Source organism: Grammomys surdaster, unplaced genomic scaffold (genome assembly GCF_004785775.1).
Source record: "Grammomys surdaster isolate TR1022 unplaced genomic scaffold, NIH_TR_1.0 339, whole genome shotgun sequence".
Classification (NCBI taxonomy): Eukaryota; Metazoa; Chordata; class Mammalia; order Rodentia; family Muridae; genus Grammomys; species Grammomys surdaster.
This window is the reverse complement of record NW_021604758.1, coordinates 641,804-660,056: the sequence shown is the minus strand read 5'-3', so window position 1 is coordinate 660,056 and position 18,253 is coordinate 641,804. Positions and strand designations below refer to the sequence as shown.

General features: G+C 52.9%; 1 protein-coding gene across 2 annotated transcripts in view; it reads left to right on the top strand.

Moving 5' to 3' along the window:
• Positions 1-18,253, top strand: part of Mark4 (microtubule affinity regulating kinase 4) — a 30,948-nt gene that overhangs the window by 11,203 nt on the left and 1,492 nt on the right. Inside the window, exons 6-17 of one of the 2 annotated variants that reach the window (XM_028778635.1) lie at positions 102-172; positions 1,557-1,613; positions 3,647-3,883; positions 8,389-8,508; positions 8,884-8,983; positions 9,752-9,861; positions 9,958-10,117; positions 11,149-11,366; positions 12,433-12,536; positions 14,991-15,269; positions 15,410-15,489; positions 16,779-16,823. In XM_028778635.1, coding sequence (XP_028634468.1) covers positions 102-172; positions 1,557-1,613; positions 3,647-3,883; positions 8,389-8,508; positions 8,884-8,983; positions 9,752-9,861; positions 9,958-10,117; positions 11,149-11,366; positions 12,433-12,536; positions 14,991-15,269; positions 15,410-15,489; positions 16,779-16,823 — 1,581 coding nt within the window. The remainder of the gene's footprint in view (positions 1-101; positions 173-1,556; positions 1,614-3,646; positions 3,884-8,388; positions 8,509-8,883; positions 8,984-9,751; positions 9,862-9,957; positions 10,118-11,148; positions 11,367-12,432; positions 12,537-14,990; positions 15,270-15,409; positions 15,490-16,778; positions 16,824-18,253) is intronic. The other variant, XM_028778634.1, reaches the window with a different exon arrangement.

Sequence of the window (18,253 nt, the reverse complement as noted above, 5' to 3'; positions counted from 1 at the left end):
CACACCCTGCTCACACATCCCCCCTGACCCCCACACCCTGCTCACACGCCTCCCCTCCCTCCCCGCCCTCTGGCTCCAGCTCGCTGTCTCGCCCTCTGCAGGAGAAGTGTTTGACTACCTCGTGTCTCATGGCCGCATGAAGGAGAAGGAGGCTCGAGCCAAGTTTCGGCAGGTGAGAGACTGGGTGCTCGGGCTCCCTGGGAAGAAGGTCTGGGTGGTGGGCAAGCTGTTGCCACACACACGCGCATATGCAGGGGTGAGGAGGCCCCAGGTGGGAGGAGACGGTTGGGGGCCCAGGGTCCGAGTGACGGAGGTGGGTGTGCAGGTGGGTGGGGTGGGTGGGGTGGGAAAAGTGCTGGAGTACGCTTGGCCAAGCTGGGGTGGATCAGGCAGGGGGATCAGGGGCTCAAGGTCATCCTCAGCCACATAGAGCTTGAGACTAGCCTGGGCTACATAAGACCCTGTCATGAAAGAAAGAGAAAGACAGAGGCAGAGAGAGAAGGAAAGAGAGAGGGGGTGGGGAAGGAAAAGGAAAAACAAAAAGAAAGGTTGGGGAGATGGCTTGGTGGGGCAGCCCTGCTAAGCGAGCCATAGGGCTAGAGTTCAGTTCCCTGATCCCTCTCCCCTGTGGGGTGGGTGTGGCGGCCAGCCTCCATCCCAGCACTCAGGAGGCAGCTGGGCTCACTGTGGCTGGCTCGCTCCACTAGCTGGGTTGTGGGAGAGCACGTCGATGTCAGCTTCTGGCCTCCACATGCCTGGACACATGCACTCACATGTGGGAGCTTGTAGAAACGTACACACACACAACTCATACATGCAGACAAAGGCGTGTGCGTCCTGGAAGGAGTGTGTGTAGGTGTGAGGTGGCTGCATGCATTGGAGTGGCAAGATGGGCGTGGGGCTTTCGACAGGACCTTCGGTATCAGGTGTGTCCTGGTAGTGCCCAGGTGTGGAGGGCTCACCCACTCTCACCTCGGGTGTGGACATTGGTGGGTGAGAGTGTATATGGAAGTTAGAGGACACACTAGTGTGAGGCCTGGGTGTGAGGTGAGTGGACGTGCAGTGTGAGGCCCGGGTGTGAGGAAACCGGATGTGCAGGAGTGAAGAACAGATTCAGGGTGAGTGGACCCACTGGTGTGAGAAGCGTGTCAGAGTGTGTGGCCTGTGAGTGGGCACCACTGTATTTAGTACACACCCGTAAGGGCGCCCTCTGTGTAGAGTAAGCACCTTCAGGGACAAGGCTTGTAGCCATTGGGGACCGAATACCTGTTTCCCAGCATGGGAGCAGACATGGGCTAGTCCCAAGGTCTTGATACTACAACCAAGTACAATGCATGTACTCGTACCTGCATGTGCGTGCTTGTGCGTGTGTATGTGTGTGTGTGTGTATGTGTGCTCGTGCGTGATCTGCCTGTGAGACTGTCAGGTGTCAGGGTGCTCTCTGAGCCTGGCTGAGCCCCCAGGGCCTTGGCTTGTACCTCAGCTGTGGGTGGTGGCTTCACGGGCTGCAGGGGACACAGAAGCCTGGCATCACATGGACGTGTGTTCCCCCGCAGATCGTGTCAGCCGTGCACTACTGTCACCAGAAGAACATTGTCCACAGGGATCTGAAGGTAAGCCCCCCTCACCGGGACCCCCGCTGCCAGCCACGCCTCATGGTCCCCAGCTGCAGTGCCCGGAGTTTTTCCCAGGCATTTGTGACATAGTCAAGGTGGGAGGCCAGCAATGGGAACGCGTGTCCTGGGATGGCCCCAGGATGGCCATGGGGATGAGATAGGCTATCTGTATCCAGCCTTCAGGGTTGCTGTGTCTCTGACATTCGTACCTTCTGGAATCCCTGAGAACTTGGCTTTCAGGCCCAAGTTACTCCTGAGTCTTGGGAGCCCAGAGTCTTAGGATGGCAGAGAGGCACAGGGCAGGCACAAGGATGGGAAGGGGACCCCTAGGGCCCAACCCTCGTGCCTACTGCAGCCAAGCTCCGCCACCTCTCAGGTCACCCCCGCCCCTGCATTCATGTCAAAGAACCACAGAAATGTATGACCAGATAGCCCAGTGGGCACCATGCAAGCCGGTCTGGTTTATCCTTCCAGAGCACCTACTGTGTGCTGGGCTCCGTTCTAGGGACTTTATTTTATTTGTTTGTTTGTTTGTTTGTTTATTTATTTATTTATTTTGGTTTTTCAAGACAGGGTTTTTCTGTGTAGCCCTGGCTGTCCTGGAACTCACTCTGTAGACCAGGCTGGCCTCAAACTCAGAAGTCTGCCTGTCTCTGCTTCCCAAGTGCTGGGATTAAAGGTGTGTGCCACCACTGCCCGGCTATTATTTTATTTTTATATTAATTCACTTATTAATTTTGATTTTTCAGTTTTTCTGTGTAGCCCTGACTGTCCTGGAACTTGCTCTGTAGACCAGGCTGGCCTCAGACCCACAGAGATCCACCTGCCTCTGCCTCCCGAGTGCAGGGGGATTAAAGGTGCATGCCAGTACCTCCTGCCTTCTTTTTGTTTCTTTTACTTTATTTTATTGGTGCTAAGGGCTTTAAAGACACTCTGTGCCTGAGAATCAGAGATGTTTCATTGTTTTTCAGAGCCCTGGGGGAGGGTCCTGAGGTGGCTTTAGGGGATAAAGCCACCTGCTGTACTCTCCCACCAACCGGTGTTCAATCCCTGGGACTCACGTGTTGGAAGGGGAGAGCTGACTCTACAGAGTTAGCCTTCGACCTCCATATGCTGTGCACCTCCTGTCCCAGTCCCCAGGCATATACATGTAATAATGAAAGCCCACAGACTCCCCTAGGGCTAGCCCAGTGTGATGCATGCCTGGAATCTCAGTTCTTGGGTGGTGCAGGCGTGCTAATCAGGAGTTCCAGGCCAAGGACTGCACGTGGAGTGTGTAACTGAGTGCTCGTTTGATGTGTCCAAGGCCCTGGGTTCAAATCTCAACCACAGAGAAGAAAGGGGACCACTAAGAAGTTTAAGGCCAGCCTCCGCTAGATGGGACCCTGCCTCAAAATTGCAACGACAAAAGCAAACAAAGCTTGTAGGGAGAGTTGGATGTGCAGGTCTCACCTGCAATCCCAGCCCTCAGGAGGATGAGGCACGGGGGAATTGCCGTGCTTTTGAAGGAGGAAAGGAGGTAGCCTTTCAAATAGCAAGTGTCAGGGTCAGGGGTACGAGCTTGTGTGATCCCAGCACTCAGGAGGTAATTTCCTTGAGTTGGAGGATAGCCTGGGCTATGTAGTGAGGTCAAAGACCATGAAGCCCACCATGGAATGGCTGTGGATACTTAGGGCTGTGGATGAGGCAGGGGCTTGGCCATCATTTTCTGCTAGGTTGATGGGGAGAATTAACCTGGAGGTTGTGCGCCACCTAGTGGAGGAGACTGGAATTGACCAACGTGGTTTCTCAGGTCCTTCAGAACTAAGGCTGGACTGCGGAGCCTCAGATATGAGGGGTGGGGGGGGGGGTTGTCACCAGGCTTCAGACGTAGCTCACCCTGAGGGGTCCTAGCCTGGGATGCAGAAAGCCATGGGCTGTATTAACCAGCCCCACATAAACATGGTGTGATGGTGCAGGCCTGTAATTCCAGTGCTGGTGGACAGAGGCAAGACTCTGCCTTCACCGTCTGGCTTCTCGTTCTCTCTCAGGCTGAGAACCTGTTGCTGGATGCCGAGGCCAACATCAAAATCGCCGACTTTGGCTTCAGCAATGAGTTCACGCTGGGCTCCAAGCTGGACACCTTCTGTGGGAGCCCCCCGTACGCCGCCCCAGAACTGTTCCAGGGCAAGAAGTATGATGGGCCAGAGGTGGACATCTGGAGCCTGGGTGTCATCCTGTACACGCTGGTCAGCGGCTCCCTGCCCTTCGATGGGCACAACCTCAAGGTACCAGGGATGGGGTGGGCAGGGTCAGGTGGGCCTGAGGTCACATGGGCAGATGAGAGCAGGGGTGACTCGGGTACCCACTGCCTGAAGGCCAGCCAGTATGCCCGGTACTGTTGGGGCCCAAGCTGTGAGCTGTACAGCTGGTGGATTTTGGTTCTAATATTGACCTGCTCTGGGGAAAAAATCATTAGAACTTTCTGGGTCACGCCCCATTTAAGGCTTTCAAATCCAGTGCGCCTAAGACAGGCAGAAACGTGGCAGGAGGGGTGAGCCTCACCAGCAGTGACAGAAGGCAGGGTTTCATTTCTGTGCAGTGCCCAGATTAGGGAAATCCGCAGAAAGTGGGAACAGACTAGTGCTTACTTAACGCTAGGATGGGGGAAGGAGGCTGGGTTCAGCTGAAAGGCTCAGGGATTTTGCAATGAGGATGGAACTAAAGGCCAAGTAAGCATTCTTCCTCTGATGCACGCCCCCAACCCCTCACTGGGGGATTCTAGGGAGGGGCTCTACCACTGAGCCACGCCCCCAGCCCCTCACTGGGGGATTCTAGGCAGGGGCTCTACCACTGAGCCACGCCCCCAACCCCTCACTGGGGGATTCTAGGCAGGGGCTCTACCACTGAGCCACGCCCCCAGCCCCTCACTGGGGGATTCTAGGCAGGGACTCTTCCTCTGAGCCACGCCCCCAGCCCCTCACTGGGGGATTCTAGGCAGGGGCTCTGCCACTGAGCCACGCCCCAGCCCCTCACTGGGGGATTCTAGGCAGGGGCTCTACCACTGAGCCATGCCCCCAGCCCCTCACTGGGGGATTCTAGGCAGGGGCTCTACCACTGAGCCATGCCCCCAGCCCCTCACTGGGGGATTCTAGGCAGGGGCTCTACCCTTGAACCACGCCCCCAGCTTTTTTTAAGTATTCTTTTAAAATGATAAAAAAAATATATTCTCAAACTAGTAGTGGTAATAATTGTGTACTCACCAGAATCACTTAAACTTTTCAGAATTGTGCAGTTATTTATTTTTTCTTTTGTTCCTACACTGTAGAGAGTGGGGGGTGTCTGTCATTCCAGCACTGAAGAGGCTGAGGCAGGGAGATAGCAAATTCAAGGCCAGTGTGGGCGTCTTTGTGACACCCTGTCCCAAAAGGAAAGTCTGAGGGAGCTGGGCCTGTAGCTCAGAGGACAGGAAGCCCTGGGTTTCGCCTTCAGCCCCAAACAAAAAAAAAGCCCACAAAAAGATTGCATCCGCATTTGCTGGGCTATCTACAGTGGATCCAGGCAGCAAACAAAGGGAGTGAGCAAAATAGAACATCTCTATCAGTTACTGCCTGGGGTGGGTGGGGGGGTCAGGGCTCAGGAGGAACACAGAACGAGATAACTGGGAGTTACTGGGAAGTGTGGGGTGTGTGTCATTAGCTTGATTGGAAGGTGGGTTTTTTGGTTTGTTTTTTTTTTTCTTTGATGTTCTTGCTTTGAAACATTGCCAGTACTCGGAAAGGTTTTAGGGATAGAATAGAGACACCCAGTACTTCTCAGGATGTCCACGCTGGCTAACATCCAGCCCCAGAGCTGGCTCGATGTGCACGTAGTTCTGTCTTTATTGATGGGCCACCAGACAGTTCATTGTAGACACTGTGTCCCTTAGTCCCTAAAGGCTGTGGAGGTTATCTCCTGAGACTAGAGACATTTTCCTGTGACCAGTCACACACAGGAAATGCAACATTGAAACAGTGCTAGCCTCCACCCTAGGCCACAGTTAGACATTATTTGTCTCAGGAATATTGATTCATGCCCCAGCCCCTCACTGGGCTCTACCACTGAGCCACTCCCCCAGCCCCTCACTGGGCTCCACCACTGAGCCACGCCCCCAGCCCCTCACTGGGCTCCACCACTGAGCCACGCCCCCAGCCCCTCACTGGGGGATTCTAAGCAGGGGCTCCACCACTGAGCCATGCCCCAGCCCCTTACTGGGGGACTCAGTGATTTGACCTGCGGATGGCTTCAGGTCATTTCTTTTTCAGAGTGTCCCTCAGTCTCAGTGCTTTTGTGTCCCCCGTGGGTAAAATACTGGAGGAATTCCTCAGCAGCTCCCTGTGCCAGGAAGTATTGACTACCACAAGAGAACTTGTAGCAGGGCAGGAAATGCTTTTGACTCTTTGTACCAGGATGAAGGGCTGACCTTTGACCTTTTGTCAATCCATTGTAAAGACCCCCGAAACTACTTTCTGTATAACAGCAGCCCTCGTGCGTGCTGAGGCTAAACTGTGAGGGACGTGAGGTGTCCTTCAGTACAGAGACAATGGCTCTTACAGTGGAGTAGTCTCTGTGAACTTCCAGTGTGAGGCTAAAACCTTCTCAAGGGTCAGGCTAATACCTCAGCTGCCCCAGGCCCTTACCGTGCCCTGTGTGCTAGTGTCTGCAATTCAGTCATGTTGTTTTAATTTTTCTGTGTGTGTGCATGTACGTGTACAAGCACACGCACATGTGGTTAATGTGTTTGTGTTTGCTCACGTTTGTGTGGGGCTCACAGAGGCCAGAAGAGGGCATTGGATCCCCTGGAACTGAAGTCAAAGAAGGAAGGTTGTGAGCTGTCTAATGTGGGTTCTGGGAATCGAACTTAGGTCCCTTACAGAAGCAGCAATTGCTGTCAGGCCGCTGAGCCCTTCTCTCCAGCCCTGTATCATCTTGTGTGTGTGTGTGTGTGTGTGTGTGTGTGTGTGTGCATGGAGAGCCCTGAGGCTGCTGTTGGAGATCCTTCTCGGTCTCTCACACTTTATCAGTGAGGATAGGCCCCTCAGCCACACACAGAGCTCACTGGTGTGCCTGCTTGGTGTTGCTGGCCAGCTTGCTTTGGTGACCCCCATCCTTTTGTCTTCAAGGCTGGACCAAGAGGAGTCCACTGTGCTCACCTGGCATTTTGGTGGGATTTAGGTATCTGGATTCCTGACCTAATGCATGCCTGGCCAGCCCTCCCGCTGAGCGGTCCTCAGATCTCTGAGCTCACGTGTTCTCTGTGAATACCTCAGGCAACTCCCTTTTTGAACCTGTGTCTCTAACCTGTGGGAGTTGAGGTAGACATTAACAGTGTCCAATTGAGGGGCTGGACAGGAGGCTAAAAGCACTTGCTGTTCTTCCAGAGAACCCACGTTTGATTCCCAGAACTGATGGCTCGCAACCTCCTGTAACTCCAGCTCCAGGAGGTCTAGTGCCCGCCCTCTCCTGCTTTCTGTGGGCAGGACACACAAGCCCAGATATATGTAGAACTTTTAAAAAATGTTTATAAAAGGAGTATCCCGTGTGCTGGAGAGACGGCTCAGTGGTTGAAAGGGTTGTGGGCACTTCCGGAGAATCCAGGTTCAGTTCCCAGCATTCACAGGGCAACTCATGACTGTCTATACCTCCAGTTCCAGAGAATCTAATACCCTCACACAGACATACATGCAGACAAAACACCATTGCAGGTAAAAGAAATAAATACAAATAATAAAAAAGAAGTATCCCCTTGAACCAGCTGTGGTAGCAAGTACCTTTGGGGGGGGGGGGGTGAGCTGGGAGCATTGTGAGTTCACAAGAAGCCCCTTCTAGATAACGAGGTCCTTTCAAGGTAAATAAACACATGAAGATCATTTTTGGAACAAAATGGCTGCTTGGGAGAGAGACACTGGGCAGGGGACAGTGCCAGGGTCCCTTCCCATTGTGAACCTGGTCTTCACATACTGCTCACGCTGTAGATGAGCGTGTGCCTTTCTTTGTAGCGCGCATGCCTGGCTCGAAGGAAACCCTAGGTTCAATCCCCGGCATTGCATTAATGGGTTGTGACGTCTCATGTCTCCAATCCCAGCACTCCAGAGACAGAGGCAAAATTGTCGAGTTCAAGGTCATCCTTGGCTATACAACAGGTTTGAGGCCAGCCTGGGCTACTGAAATTCCGTCTTCCAAATCTGAAGGCAGGGGGAAAACTTAGTCTATTAAAAGAAACTTCAGTTGGACAGGGGTAGGATTGGGGAGGCAGAAGCAGGCAGACTCATGAGTTTGAGGCCAGCCTGGTCTACAGAGTGAATTCTGGGACAGCCAGGGCTAGCAATGAGACCATGTCTTAAAATTTCTCTCTCAATGAAAAAAAAAAACAAAACACACTAGACATTTTAAGGGTTTTAGGAACACGCTCAGTTTGTTGCCTGTGAAGCCATCGGAAATCCTTCCATTCCTTCCTCAAGCACCATATGACCTGGGCATGGGGACTCACGCCTCATCCCAGGATTCCTGAAGTGAAGCACAGGGCAGGTGGAGGCTCCCCCAACCTGTCTCCAAGAGGGGGAGGGGCAAAGACTTCAAAGTCGCTGGCTTAAGTTTTCTTACTGCGTTTGGGCTGGCATGTCCATCTATCTGATCTTCCAGAAGATCTGGACCTGGGTGTCGGGTGAGCCCTATTTGCAGGGGTGAGGTGGGGTGTGTGCAGGGAGGAGCCCTGTCTACAGAGGCAAGCACGCCCTGTCCTGTCCTGTTACAGGAGCTGCGGGAGCGAGTCCTCAGAGGAAAGTACCGAGTCCCCTTCTACATGTCTACAGACTGCGAGAGCATTCTGCGGAGATTTCTGGTGCTGAACCCCGCAAAACGCTGTACTCTAGAGGTGAGCCCTCTCCCATGACCCTCTGTGCCCTTCCTGTCTCCTGATCCCCGTGGCTCCATCCCTGCTCCTGCTGCCTGGGGCTGGGATCAGCCCCGAGTGGAGACAGACAGCAAGGAGGAGGTTCCTGGATGGTCCCCGCCACGTCAGTAATTAAGCTAATGAGCTCTTAGGATGATTACAGGCTGCTGGGGACCCAGATGATGCGGAGGAGGAGGAGGGTGGTGGGAAAGGCTGGGGCACGGTGGAATGGCTGGCGAGGGCTTCACAAGCTCTCAGTTTGGGGGTGGCAGGCTCGTCGGGGAGTTCCTCTTGAAAGATGGGAAGCTCTGAGCCCTGCCTTTCCTTCCTTCTCATGTCTGTCTCCCGTGCCCGCAGCAAATCATGAAAGACAAGTGGATCAACATCGGCTACGAGGGGGAGGAGCTGAAGCCATACACGGAGCCCGAGGAGGACTTCGGGGACACCAAGAGAATTGGTGAGGGTCAAGGAGGCAGGTGCTTCAGGCTCAGGGGTGTCATGCCACAGAGCCTGGGTCAGTGTCTTGCTATAGCGCACCCCTGAGCTAGGGAGAGTAGTTGGCGAATGTCTATCTCTGCACCTGCACTGCGGGTTCAAGCTGTGTGACCCTGAGCGAGTGTTTTCCCTCTCTGTGCATCTTGTTCTTTATCTCAGAAATAGCAATATTCACACAGGCCAGCTCAGAGCTGTACACATTAGGGGAGGAAGCAGTGGCTCTACGTATGTACTTATGCCTAGAATCCCCCAGTGAGGGGCTGGGGGCGTGGCATCTTATGTCTCTTCTGATGGTATCGGTGTGGAACTTTTTTTGGTTTTTTCGAGACAGGGTTTCTCTGTGTAGCCCTGGCTGTCCTGGAACTCACTCTGTAGACCAGGCTGGTCTCAAACTCAGAAATCCGCCTGTCTCTGCCTCCCAAGTGCTGGGATTAATGGCATGCGCCACCACCGCCCAGTGGTGTGGAACTTTTTGATTTGTCACAACTTGGTGGTGTGCGTGTATTGCCTTCGTGGTTTGAACACTGATTGGGCTGATGTGGGTCCCATGCCTACCCTGGGTAGGAGCAGGCAGGGGTTAGCAGCTGGTTTTATTAGGGAAGGAATATTCTTTGAAGAAAACTTGTATCTGCTGGCAGAGTGGAGAAGGGAGGACACTATTGAGAGACACAAGGGGTGGAAGGGACAGCCTGGGGAAGGGGACTGACCCTTCTCTCCATCCATCTCCCAGAGGTGATGGTGGGTATGGGCTACACACGGGAAGAAATCAAAGAGGCCTTGACCAACCAGAAGTACAACGAGGTGACCGCCACCTACCTCCTGCTGGGCAGGAAGACTGAGGTCAGAGGTCGTGGGGCCTCAGGCCTTGGGTGGAGGGACTTGGGGGCCAGCCGCTTGGACAGAGGACTGAGGTGCCTTGCATGTTTTCTCTTGTAGGAGGGTGGGGACCGGGGTGCCCCAGGGCTGGCCCTGGCACGGGTGCGGGCGCCCAGCGACACCACCAACGGGACAAGCTCCAGCAAAGGCAGCAGCCACAACAAAGGGCAACGGGCTTCATCTTCCACCTACCACCGCCAGCGCCGGCACAGCGACTTCTGTGAGTGACCACATCCTGGAAGTATAGCCCAGCCTTGATTGGCAGTCAGAAGCTAGCTGGAGCTAACTACAGATGCCAGGGAATGGTGGTGGCAGTGGAGTCGAGATCTCACTAGATAATCCAGGCCAGCCTCAAATTCATCATCCTCCTGCCTCAGCCTTCCAGGTGCTATGACCTGGGCACGTCACCTAGCTGGAGAGGAATGACTCACACAGGGATGCTAGGTGCTATGTGGGTGCCAGGAATCAAACCTGGGTCCACTGAGCCAACTCTTTAGTACCTGGACAGCATGGACTAGCATGGACTGCTTGAGAGCTTGCCTCACATACAGCCTGGATCCTGAGGCAGCCTCAGAAAGGGTTGGCCTCTGGAAAAGCTAGGGCACAGGACTCTGTGTACAGTGTGGCTGCTGAGAGCCTGCCTTCTTGTCAGCTCCACACTGATGTGGGGCATGGCTTCTGTGGAAGTCTGCTACTTAGTTTCTTTACTGTTGCTGTGGGAAAATACTCTCAGGAGAGCAGTTTAAGGAAGGGCAGGTTTATTTAGCTCAGGGGTTACTGTCATGAAGGAGAAGTCACAGGTGCAGGAGCTGGTCACATTGTATCCACAGTCAGGAGACAGAGCAGTATATGCCTGTGTGAGTGGGCATTAGTGCTAGGTTCACTTTCTCCACACTTGTACAGTTCAATCTCCAGCCTAGGGATTGGTGCTGCCCACAGTGGGTACATCTTCTTACCCCAGTTGTCTTAGTGAAGCTGACCCTTACAAACACCGACATGCCCCCAAGCAACCTAATCTAGACCACCCCTCATTGATACTCTCCAGGTGGTTCTAGATTGTTGGAAACACCGACCATTACAGTTACCAACAATTGTCTTTTAAACAAGGACTCACTGTGTAGCCCTGGCTTGCCTGGTTGCTCTCTGTATAGACTAGACTTGCGTGGAAAGAAACTGCAGCTATTGTGAAGTGTCCCAAGGTTCTTGTGTCTCTAGTGACCCCAGCTCTAACTGGTCCCATCCCTCCACCAGGTGGCCCGTCCCCTGCCCCGCTGCACCCAAAGCGCAGCCCAACCAGCACGGGGGACACGGAGCTCAAAGAAGAGCGGCTGCCAGGTCGGAAAGCGAGCTGCAGTGCGGCGGGCAGTGGGAGTCGAGGCTTGCCCCCGTCCAGCCCCATGGTCAGCAGTGCCCACAACCCCAACAAGGCAGAGATCCCTGAGCGGCGGAAGGACAGCACGAGCACTCCTGTGAGTGGCCTGGGCAGGAGGGGATGTGTGCAGTCCCCCACCCCATTACTGGGATCCCGCCCTCAACCCCAAAGCACCCCCTGGGCCTCTGTGATCGTTCATTTATTCAACAAGCATTTAACACGTGTGCATAAACATATGCACGCACACACGCACGTATGTACGTACGTACGTACGCTTGCCATACGCCACAGAAATCATCCCACAAACCAGGCCCAGTGCATGCCTATAATCCTAGCCCTCAGGACCCTGAGCAGAAAAACCGTGGGTTCCAGACCAGCCTGGGCTAGAGAAATCTGTCTTAGAAAAAGATAAAAAATTAAAAAACAATAAAGAACTCTTGTTAACTTTTAGAGATTTAATCTCAGGGCTGAGGGAAGAGTCCATCCCTGTAGTACCCAAAGAGGCCAGAAGAGGGTGTATGTCTCCACAGAATTTTATTCTCAGCTACATAGTTCAAACTCAGCCTGGGATACGTGAGACCCTGTGTCACACAAAGGAGCCAGGAAGGATTGAGCAGCCAGGAGCTCAGTGGTTAAGAACACTGGCTGCACTTGCAGAGGATCTGGGTTTGATTCCCAGCACCCACATTGTGGCTTGCAACTGTCTATAACTCCAATTTTAGGGGAGCTGACGCCCTCTTCTGGCCTCTCTATGACACTGCACTTGGTGCTGCACAGGTATATGTTCCAGGCAAAAGGCTAGTATAGTACACATACAATAAAAACAAATCTTTTCCAATGGAAAAATAAGGCTGGAAAAATACTCAGGAGTTCAGAGCACTGACTGTTCTTCCAGAGGCCCTGGGTTCGATTCTCAGTACTTACGTGGTAACTAACAGCTGTCTGTAACTCCAGTCTCGGGAGATCTAACGCCCTCTTCTGGCCTCTTTGGGCACTGGGCAGACTCCTGTTGTGTAGGCATACATAGAAACAAAACACCCATAAAATGAAATAACAATAAGAAATCTTTGGAAGAAAAAGAAAAGTGTCTTGTGTCAGACCGCAGCAGGGTGGAGGGAGGCCAAGGGGCATCTTCTCACCGCCCTCTTGGTGTGTCTCCACAGAACAACCTCCCCCCCAGCATGATGACCCGAAGAAACACCTATGTGTGCACAGAACGACCAGGGTCTGAGCGCCCGTCCTTGTTGCCAAATGGCAAAGAAAATAGGTATGTGAGGCAGGTGCTGGATAAAGGAGGACATGGAGGGTGGGTCAGCACACTTACACACTCACACACACATATATACATACATATATACACATGTATACATACATACACACAGATATACACACACAGATATACACATATGTATACATACATACACATACATACACACAGATATATACACACAGATATATACACACACAGATATACACACACATACACATACACACATATATACATACACACATTGCATACACACACATACCTGCATACACACACATATATACATACATACACACATGCACACACGTACACACACACATACAGACAGACACATACACCTACATACACACACACACAGACACACACACATACACATATACACACACATATACACACACACATGCACACACGTACACACACATATACACACATACACACAGACACCTACACACATACATCCACAGACATACACACAGACACACCTACACACACATACACACATAGACACACATATACACACACATAGACACACATACACACATACCTCCACACACATAGACACACATACAGACACCTACACACACACACACACGTACATACACAGAGACATACAGACACACACACACAACAGACATACACACACAGAGAGACACACACAGACACACAGACACACACGTACTGATAATCAAAGAGAACACATGGCAGGGTGGATATGCCCAGCAGCGTGTGCTGTATGTACCCTATCCTGGGCAGATCTTGTCCCTGATGGTGCTCCCTCTCGGTAAAATCCAGCGGGCATGCTGGGAAGGGGGGCCGCCAGGTCCTCCACCCATGAGCCTGGGAACCAAGTGGAGTTTTTGAGTATTCCAATTTTAGAAGTAGACAGAAGCCCCGGAACCCTGCATCATCTGGGCTGGGTGGCCCGAGTGGGAGGCCCCTCTCAGCTGGCATGGATGGAGCGACCAGTCAGGCAACTGCATAGGAAATGAGTGATCCTGCTGTCCCTCGGCGTGGCACCAAGCTCCTGAAAGTATGAGAAGAAAGGATCAGAGTTCAGGGTCAACCTCGGTTACATAGCTGATTTTAGGCTAGCCTGAGCTATAAGAAACCCTGTTTTGGTTTCCTTGTTGTTTTTTAAAGCCAGACAGTAGTGGCACACACCTTTAATCCCAGCACTCGGGAGGCAGAGGCAGGCAGAGCTCTGTGAGTTCAAGGCCAGCCTGGTATACAGAGAGTTCTAGGACAGCCAGGGATATACAAAGAAACCTTGTCCCAAATCCTTCCCCATCCCCCAAAAAGTGAATTCTGGGGCAGTGGTTAAGTTGGTAGCCCTCTTACTGGTGTGTGCAAAGCCTTGGATCTGACGCCTGTCCTGCACCAGGGGAGGTGTTGAGTGCCTGTAACCCCAGCACTAGGATGGTGATTGCAGGAGGAGCAGAAGTTTAAGGCCAGCCCGGGGCTGTGTGCGACCCTGTCTCACAGTTTCAAGAAGAAACTGGCTGGAGAGATGGCCAGTGGCAAAGAGCACTGGCTGCTCTTGCAGAGGATTCAGGTTTAATCCTAGTGCCCACAGGGTTACTGTCTGTAAGTCCGGTTCCAGAACATCCAATGCCCTCTTTTGACCTCTGCAGGCACCAGACACACATGATCACATGATCACAGCCGTACGTGCCAACAAAACACCCATGCACATAAAAAATATCTTAAAAGGGAGCTGGGCAGTGGTGGCGCACGCCTTTAATCCCAGCCCCTTGGGAGGTAGAGGCAGGTGGATTTCTGAGTTTGAGGCCAGCCAGGTCTATAGAGTGAGTTCCAGGACAGCCAGGGCTATACAGAGAAACACTTTCTCGAAAAACAAAACACAACAAAACAAAAGATGTGACCTTCAAGTTCTAGACAAGGCTAAGCTAAGCTAAGCTTCAGAGAAGGCCATGGCTTCAATACGATGATTTCTGAGACAGAATCCAAGAACCGTGCAGGTTCCTGCTCAGGGTCTGAGGCATCTGTGCCAGCTGCCAATCTCCCAGCAGTCTCTTTGAAGGTATGGCTTAAAAATGGCACAAGTACAGCTGGCAATATATTGGATGGTGGTCGGCCACCTGACTTCTTGCACCAGTGCATATTGGGAAATGTAGTCTCCAGCTGCGAGGCTATGTGTATGATTCCTGCTAGCCCTAAGTGTTTGGATGACAGGAGAGATAGCAGAGGTGGATTTAAAGGAGGCCTAGTGACCACTGAGATCTGGGCTGGGCCTGAGGGTCCCTGGGAAGGTACATATTGGAGGTCTAGTGTTACAGCACGTCACTCTGAAAGTAATCCATCTTGGAAGCTAAAGGTCTGGTCTGGTTAGAACTTGGATGGGAGGATCTGGAGTGACCCAGTAAACAATGCGAGGATCCGAGGATCCCTAATGCCCTGTCAGGCCCACCCTGACTTGTCTTTCTCTGCCCACAGCTCTGGTACCTCACGGGTGCCCCCTGCCTCGCCCTCCAGTCACAGCCTGGCTCCCCCATCGGGAGAGCGGAGCCGCCTGGCTCGGGGCTCCACCATCCGTAGCACCTTCCATGGGGGCCAGGTCCGAGACCGGCGGGCAGGGGGCGGGAGTGGTGGGGGTGTGCAGAATGGACCCCCGGCCTCACCCACGCTGGCCCACGAGGCCGCACCCCTGCCCTCCGGACGGCCTCGCCCCACTACCAACCTCTTCACCAAGCTGACCTCCAAACTGACCCGAAGGTAAGCTGCACCAGAGGTGGGGTCTGGGTGTAGGCGGGAGGAGGGGCGGGGCTTAACCTGTCTTCTCTGCTTCGCCTCCTACACCTGATCTCTTGGTCCTCTGCACCCCCTGTCACCACTCCCACCTCCTTACCCTGCAGGGTTACCCTCGATCCCTCTAAACGGCAGAACTCTAACCGCTGTGTCTCGGGCGCCTCTCTGCCCCAGGGATCCAAAATCAGTAAGTTCCATCTCCTCTGTTCTCGATGGCTCTACCTCTCCTCCGCATGTCTGACTGTGAGCACGCGTGCATGCATACATGTGTGTGTGTGTGTCTGTGTGTCCTTGGAAGGGACCCTGTGTCTGGGAACAAGGCACGGCGTCTGTATGTAGGATCTGTGGAGTGTTTAAAAGCATATTGTGTTACAGACAGGAGTGCAGGAAGTATCGCTCTAAGTGAGCTGGAACAAGCCATTGTAGCTTCTCTGGTTCCTCAGCAACGTGAAGCTAGGGATCACAGAAACTACTTCCACGCGTAATCGTGGCATCTCAGATCACTGCTGTGGAAAATGCTTTGGAGTGTGTTACTCAGACATCTATTGTTCCTCTGGTATGACTGTTACTCATTGATACCTACAGTATCAATTTTGTCAGCATGGCTAACGAAATGTGAAATATTCCTACCCTCACATAACCAACCTTCTAACCGAGGACATAGGCCGTAAGTTAGTGAAGTACTAACAGGAAAAGTCCTGCAGTCTCAGGCTGAGACAGGGGGATCTCAAGCTCATGGCTAGGCAGGATCTAGAAAGGGAATTTTTCTAAAGCAATAAAGCAGAGTGCCTAAGGAATAGAAGGGCGTGGTTCAGCTGTAAACTAGCCTAGAATCCCCCAGTGAGGGGCTGGGGGCGTGGCTCAGTGGTAGAGCCCCTGCCTAGAGACCCCCAGTGAGGGGCTGGGGGCGTGGCTCAGTGGTAGAGCCCCTGCCTAGAGACCCCCAGTGAGGGGCTGGGGGCGTGGCTCAGTGGTAGAGCCCCGCCTAGAATCCTCCAGTGAGGGGCTGGGGGCGTGACTCAGTGGTAGAGCCCTGCCTAGAATCCCCCAGTGAGGGGCTGGGGGCCTGGCTCAGTGGTAGAGCCCCTGCCTAGAATCCCCCAGTGAGGGGCTGGGGGCATGGCTCAGCAATGGAATACCTGGCTGTCACTGTGTGTCAGTCACTGTATGCGTCTGTGCCTATGTGGGTGTGTTTGTGCCTTTTCTATGTAGCTGTGTCTGCCTGCCCCTTTTCTCATCTTCCAAATCCTTCAGTGTCTCTCCTCCAACCTGCACTAACCATTTCTGTTCGGACCCCACTCTGAGGGTCGAAATCCAGACTCCAACTCTCTCAGCAACCAGCAGGCAGGCGGGCGGGCGGGCGGGAGAGCTGAGTCCCTGCCTGGGCTGCCTGGAGTCTGGTCTGGAGTCTGGTTGAAGTGGGTGGGGGTTTGCTAATGCCCAGATTTACATTTTGTTCCTTCCCCACTCTGCTAGGGTCACAGACGAACCTGAGAGAATCGGGGGACCTGAGGTCACAAGGTGAGTGAGGCTCTCACCCTGCACGCCTCCGCACACCCTCTCTAAAGCCCAGTTTAGTGCTCTAAAGCTCGTGTGGGGGAAGATTTGGAACCTTTTCACCGTTACTGAGACTCATTTCTGCTACCTTCGTACACCTTCCCATAGTTATCAGTGATGCGAGCCTGTCTCTCCTGCTGCCCAGAGTTCCTCCAATACCCGTAGGGCTTCTCTTTATTGCCTCAGGGTGTGGGCAAATCTAGCCTCGGACAGCTAAGGGTGTTGAGACCCAGCATGTAAATACTCTTGAAAGTCACTCCTACTCAATTCTGCCAAAGAAAGCCGTAACGTCTGAAAAAACAAATAGATGTCACTGTGTCATAATAAAACATTTCACCCAGGCTGGCTCTGGTCGCACAGGTCTGCCAATCCTAGCAATTTGGAGATGTGAGGCAGGAGGAATGCAATTTTAAAGCCTACCGAGGCTACAAAGAGCTCAAGGCTAGCCTTAGGCAGATTAGTAAGATCCTATCTCAAATGTTGGGAGGAGGAGAAAAGAGGGCTGGGATATATAGAGCCCGTCTAAGGTCCCCCAGTGAGGGGCTGGGGGCGTGGCTCAGTGGTGACTGTTTACCCAGCTTGCCCGAGACCCTCGACTCCAGCCCCTCCAGGCTGTGTTACAGTTTGTTCTACCCTGCTTAGTTCTCCCGTTTAGAATCCCCTAGGAAATGTAGGTCACACCGAATCTAAACCAATGTCTGTGGTCAGAATAGTTTAGGGCTCTGATTGGTCAGCTTTGGTCATGTGCTCATACCTGACATACATTTATTGATCAAAACATTAACTGTTTCAAATCAAAGAGAGATGAAGAGCGCTTCTTTGCTCTAAGGTACCTGTGAGCCACCGGAGATGCCACTTCTTGGCTGGGGAGGCTGAGGCAAGCTTGGGCTACATAGAGAGGTGGAAGCAGGCAGGTCACCAGACCAGCCTGGTCTGCAGAGTGACTGACTCCCTGTTAACCCTAGAGCACCCTTGCACTAAGTGAGGCTGTTGGTCCCTTATGGAAGTCGCCGGCTCTGTTAGGAAAAGGAGTCTTGGTTTGGATTCCGTAAGCTGCAAGCCCAGCAGCTCTAGGGAGACCACATGCACACAATCTCCCTCCCCAAAAAACATGGAAGCTGAGGTGACTGGGGTCATTTTTCATTTTAAATTTTTTTTTTTTTTTTTTTTTTTTGGTTTTTCGCAACAGGGTTTCTCTGTGTAGCCCTGGCTGTCCTGGAACTCACTCTGTAGACCAGGCTGAACTCAGAAATCCACCTGCCTCTGCCTCCCAAGTGCTGGGATTAAAGGCGTGCGCCACCACTGCCTGGCTCTGCATCCATTTCTTACAGCTGTGTGCTTTAGTGGCCAGCCTACCTCTGTTTGGCCCGTGCTATTGGTCCTGTGGGGATGAA